The sequence below is a fragment of the Condylura cristata genome, unplaced genomic scaffold (assembly GCF_000260355.1).
Source record: "Condylura cristata isolate star-nosed mole 26May11 unplaced genomic scaffold, ConCri1.0 scaffold00035, whole genome shotgun sequence".
Taxonomy (NCBI): Eukaryota; Metazoa; Chordata; class Mammalia; order Eulipotyphla; family Talpidae; genus Condylura; species Condylura cristata.
In genome coordinates this window covers 14,766,101-14,771,359 of record NW_004567136.1, presented here as the reverse complement: position 1 = coordinate 14,771,359, position 5,259 = coordinate 14,766,101, and the positions used below count along the sequence as shown (strand labels likewise).

The window sequence follows — 5,259 nt, the reverse complement described above, 5'->3', positions numbered from 1 at the left end:
GCGGGCGGTGGGGGGGGCCCTGGGGAGGGAGGGGGCAGGTGGTTTTCAACCCAGCTGCTGCAGGCCTGCGCCCTCCCCATCGGCTGAGCACCGTCAGGATTCGGTCACGGGACTGCCTCGGTCTCGCCCAGACCGAGTCGGGGCTCCCCTGGCAGGGCAGGGGACCAGGCGTCGCGGGACACAGGCTGGCCTGTCTCTGAAGCCCTCTCCTTGCCCCACAGGAAGACGAGGGGGCTCTGCAGCTGCTGGCTCTGCAGAGCCAGGTGGCCCACCTGGAGGAGGAAAACCGGGACTTCCTGGCCGCGCTGGAGGACGCCATGGAGCAGTACAAACTGCAGGTGGGGCTGCCCCTCCCCTGGAGGGGTCTGCGGCTGGGGCTGGGGCTGGGCAGGGTGCAGCGCCCGGGCGGCGCAGAGAGGCAAGTGTGGGCGCGAGGCGCTGGGTGGGGCAGGAGGGCTGGGGAGGGCGGCGTGTGGGCGGGGGAGGCCAGGTCAGCTTCTGGGCCCAGAACCTGTCTTGTCCCAGGACGGGTCAGCACGGCTCCTGGCGGCCCTTCGGGGCAGCGGTTGGCGTGGGTGGGAGGACCCGCATGGGGCGGGGGTTCAGCGTGGGGCGGTGAGAACTCCGCCCTGGCCGGGTGCGGGGGCGGCCCAGCCGGGTGGTCTCCCCACGGCCGCTCGTGTCTTCCAGAGCGACCGGCTGCGTGCGCAGCAGGAGGAGATGGCGGAGCTGCGGCTGCGGCTGGAGCTGGTGCGGCCTGGCTGGGGGGCCCCCGGGCTCCTGCGGGGCCTGCCCCCCCGCGCCTTCGTGCCCCGGCCCCACACAGCCCCCTCAGGGAGCGCCCATGCCCACGTGCTGGGCGTGGCGCCTTCGGCTGGCCGCCCCGAGGACGGAGCCGGCCCTGAGAGCTGGGGCGAGGTGAGGCAGCAGGGGGCTGGGTGTCCGCGGGAGGCGCCCCAGGAGGGTGACTGCGGGCGTCTGGGAGGGTCCAGTGCCTCGGCACCCCCGGCTAGCTGGAGGCCGCCCGTGCGGCGGTCAGAGGGGCGCGGAGGGCCTGGCTCCTCACGCCACGTGGTCTCACCGCCTCGAGGCCAGCTGCTCGGGCCGGGCGGGGCAAGCGCTCGCTCCCACCTGGGTTTGGGGTGGCTGTCCACAAGTGCCTCGAGCCCAAGCCTCGGAGGAGGCGGGGGTTGGGGGGCATGCAAGCAGGCGCCCCCAGGACTGCCCCAGGCTTCCTGGCCTGAAGCCCTGCGGCTCCAACAGGTGACAGCCGGCGGGGAGGCAGCCACCGTGCAGGTGGAGGGAGACAGGCAGGGAAGCGGGTCTTCGGCCGCCTCGGAGGAGGAGGAGGAGGAGGAGGAGGAGGAGGGGCCCCCGCGGGCCTTGCACTTGCGCAGGTGAGGGGCCCCAGCGGCAGTGCGCGGCGGGCCCTGGGGAGCAGGACGGCCTGCGCTCGGGCTCAGGCGCTCTCAGCCAGGCCCCCGGTCCTCGGCCAGGGTGACCGCGTGCCCCCCGCGGCCTACAAATGGGGCCCTGACCTCAGAGTCCTGCCACACCAGCACCCAGGGTTCGCTGACCCCCTAGGGGAGGGAAAGCGGAAGGTCTCCCCTGCCCACCCTGGACCCAGAGTGGCTGGGTGGGGAGCAGACTCCTGATTCTTCCTCCAGAAACGGAATCAGCAAGTGGAACCAGAGAGTGGGGGCCCCCCCGCAGAGCCCCTCACGCCAGAAGGGCACAGAGCTATGCCTGGAGGAGCTGGGTGCTGCCATCCCAGGGCCCAGAGGTGCGCTGGAGGCCCAGAGAGGCCCACTCCCTCCTGCCGCGGCCCGGCTGGGGCGGTCCCAAGTGCCTCTGCCCCGCCACCCCTCCCTCCCTTGCCGTTTGGGGTGGTGGCCTTGACAGTTGGCCCTTCCAGGGGTCTGTGGGAGCCAGGCCCCTGCTGCCACGGCCTCTGAATGGCGGCTGGCCCAAGCCCAGCGGAAGATCCGGGAGCTGGCCATCAACATCCGCGTGAAGGAGGAGCTCATCGGGGAGCTGGTCCGCACAGGTGCGGGGTCCCTAGCACCCCGGTGGGGGCGGGGGTGCTGGCTGGACCCCCGTGCTTGACCGAGCCAGTGTGACTTGAGCGAGGGGCAGCACCGTCCGCCTCAGGCTCTCACCCCCCGGGGCGTGCGCGCGCACCTGTTGCCTGGGGCTGCTGGGAGCACGGAAGGCGGCGACTCGGGCAGGCGCTTACATGCTCCAGGGGCCACTCCCCCTCGTGGGGCCGCCGCCCGGTGCCTGCTGGGTGCCAGGCCTGCTGGGCCTGCTTGGTCCTGGGGAGCACACAGGGGCGTGACCAAGACTCAGTGCCCCAAATTGCTCAACCTGCTTGTGGTGACCCAGACCCTGTGAAGGGGCCAGAGGTGTGCCGAGGTGGTGACCAGTGACCCCGATTCTGAGAGCACCAAGGTCCCACGCAGCACGTTGAGAATGTCCAAGTGGACAGGCCAGAACAGCGTGGTGCCCTCAGAGCTGCGCTGCCCATGTGAATATCCCCAAGATGTCCCCTCCTCTGTCTCATGGCTCCTTTTGTTGCTGGAACATTCCGGAGCAGGCCCCAGGCAACCTCCCCTGCACCTTCCCTGCCGAACGCCCTGGGCTGGTCAGGTCCTGCCGTGCCCCGCGTTCCGGTTGTGAGCTAGCGCGGCCGGCTCACTCCCCCTCACGCCTCAGCACCCTGCAGGGTGTCCCAGGCCCCAGCTTCTGGGTTTGCCCAGAGCAGATGGTGCTTCTCAAGGCTTAGAGACACAGCCCTAGGCTGTTTCCACACCTGTCAGGTGAGACTGTTCACCTGCAGTTGCCCTGGTTGCCACCGAGACCAGGTCTAGAGTGTGAAGGGGTCGAAGGAGCAGCGGTGCAGAGCCGTGGCAAGGCCTTGTGGGCGGGAGTGGGTCCCTTGGGGAGGGGCCACCGTGCCACAGGACCCCCTCGCCCCCAGGGAAGGCGGCCCAGGCGCTGAACCGCCAGCACAGCCAGCGCATCCGGGAGCTGGAGCAGGAGGCCGAGCGGGTGCGGGCCGAGCTGAGCGAGGGGCAGCGGCAGCTGCGGGAGCTGGAGGGCAGGGGGCCCCACGACGCCGGCCAGCGCTCCCAGCTCCAGGAGTTCCGCAAGAGGGTGGCCGCGGCCCAGAGCCAGGTGCAGGTCAGTGCGGGGCGGGGGCTTCCCTCACAGGACCCTAGAGCTGGGGCCAGGCCTGTGCTCAGCCCCTGGCCGCTGGTGCGGACGCCTCCCGGCCTCTGCGGACGAGGCCTCCCTGGCAGTGCTGCTGGGTGGGCTCAGCCGAGGCGGGTTCGCCAGAGACCACCAGGAGACAAGGAGAGGCGGGCAGGTGCCGCCCCTCTCCCCCCCCACACGTGCCCTGCCAGGTGTCCACCCTGCCTACCTGCCCACGCGTCTCCTCCCCAGTTGACGTGAATAGCCGTGTCCGGCCTCTGCCGCGTCTTCCCAGCCCCTGTCACTGACCCACGCGCATCTGGTTTCACCGTCGCACGCCTGTGCCACAGCACGTCACGCGGCCCTCCCAGGCCGGCGTCCCTGGGGACGCTGACCGGCGAGCTCAGGCTGTGGCCCCCAGCCCTGCTACTCACAGCTGGGTGTCCCCGCCCGGGCTGCTGTCCTCTGCTTCCGTTTCCCAGCCTTCGAGTCGGGTAGTCATGCCTGCATGCGCTCAGCTTCGCTGGGGCCGCTGCAGGCCACGGAGCCCAGGACGTCGAGCCTGGTGGCCCGTCCGGCCCCTGTCCACACCCCTTGGCCGCGCGGCCCGCGCCGAGGTCGAGGGCAGGCCGGTGCCAGCAGAGCTGTGGGCCGCAGGCGCTGCGGGAGAAGCAGCAGGCCACGGAGCGGCTGGCGTCGCTGTCGGCGCAGAGCGAGAAGCGGCTGCAGGAGCTGGAGAGGAGCGTGCAGCGCATGCGCGTGCAGCAGGGGCAGCTGCAGCGGCGGCTGCGCGCGGAGACGGAGCAGAAGCGGCGCCTGGAGGCGGAGATGAGCCGGCGGCAGCACCGCGTCAAGGTCACGCTGGCGGCGGCTGGTGTGGGGCGGGGCGGGCGCGTGGGGCGGGGCCGGCCGTTCCGCGGCGTGGCTTCGTCGCCGGGAGGGAGCAGCCAGAAGTCGGGGCGAGGGCCTGGGAAGGCTCCGCGTCTGCTGCCCCGGCCAGTGGGGCGGCCGCCCCGGCCCTGGCCTGAGCCCCCGCCTGTGCGTGCGTCCGCAGGAGCTGGAGCTGAAGCACGAGCAGCAGCAGAAGATCCTGAAGATCAAGACCGAGGAGATCGCGGCCTTCCAGAGGAAGCGGCGCAGCGGCAGCAACGGCTCGGTGCTCAGCCTGGAGCAGCAGCAGGTGCCGGCGCGGGTCTGCGGGCGGGCACCTGGCTCCCGACCGGCCTCAGGGCCCGGCGGTCAGAGGTGAGGAGCTGAGTGCCCCGCCGCCCCGCAGAAGATCGAGGAGCAGAAGAAGTGGCTGGACCAGGAGATGGAGAAGGTCCTGCAGCAGCGGCGGGCGCTGGAGGGGCTGGGGCAGGAGCTGCGCAAGCGCGAGGCCATCCTGGCCAAGAAGGAGGCGCTGGTGCAGGAGAGGACGGGGCTGGAGAGCAAGCGCCTGCGCTCCAGCCAGGTGAGGCCCCCGAGATGTCCCCGCCGGGTGAGCCCTTCTGGCGGCGTCCCTGCCAGGGCGGTGACGCTGCCTTCATAACTCGAGGGCTCGCGCTGCGCTTCTGACGTGGGGCCGGGTCCTCCCAGGTTCCCACCTGTGGTCCACTTTGCCCCGCCAGAACCCCGCTCTGGGAGGGAGGCCTGGCCAGGTGCCCCACCCGCCCTGCAGCCCAGGGGCTCCCACGGGGCGCAGGGTCTGCCGCCGGAGTGCGTGCCGGGGAGGGACCCCTCTGGCACCGGAGCGCCCTGAGCCCACACAGGCCCCCACGCCAAGCTCCCAGAGGGCCTGGGCGCGTCCCGGGACCCCACGGCGAGCCCCAGTGACTAGTCACACTCCCTCCTCGGGGGCCTCCCTGGCTGTGCCGCCCCAGGCTCTCAACGAGGACATCGCACGGGTGTGCAGCCGCCTGGAGCACCTGGAGAAGGCGCTGTCCGAGAAGAGTGGGCAGCTGCGGCAGGGCAGCGCCCAGGACCAGCAGCAGATCCGCGGGGAGATCGACGCCCTGCGGCAGGAGAAGGACTCACTGCTCAAGCAGCGGCTGGAGATCGACGGCAAGCTGAGGCGGGGCAGCC

At 71.8% G+C, this 5,259-nt stretch overlaps 1 protein-coding gene across 1 annotated transcript in view; it reads left to right on the top strand.

Moving 5' to 3' along the window:
• KIF7 (kinesin family member 7) overlaps positions 1-5,259 on the top strand; it is an 11,369-nt gene that overhangs the window by 3,019 nt on the left and 3,091 nt on the right. Inside the window, exons 5-14 of the mRNA XM_012732678.1 lie at positions 203-338; positions 691-918; positions 1,264-1,397; positions 1,668-1,783; positions 1,916-2,047; positions 2,981-3,183; positions 3,853-4,050; positions 4,250-4,375; positions 4,472-4,648; positions 5,058-5,253. Of these exons, the coding sequence (XP_012588132.1) occupies positions 203-338; positions 691-918; positions 1,264-1,397; positions 1,668-1,783; positions 1,916-2,047; positions 2,981-3,183; positions 3,853-4,050; positions 4,250-4,375; positions 4,472-4,648; positions 5,058-5,253 (1,646 nt within the window). The remainder of the gene's footprint in view (positions 1-202; positions 339-690; positions 919-1,263; positions 1,398-1,667; positions 1,784-1,915; positions 2,048-2,980; positions 3,184-3,852; positions 4,051-4,249; positions 4,376-4,471; positions 4,649-5,057; positions 5,254-5,259) is intronic.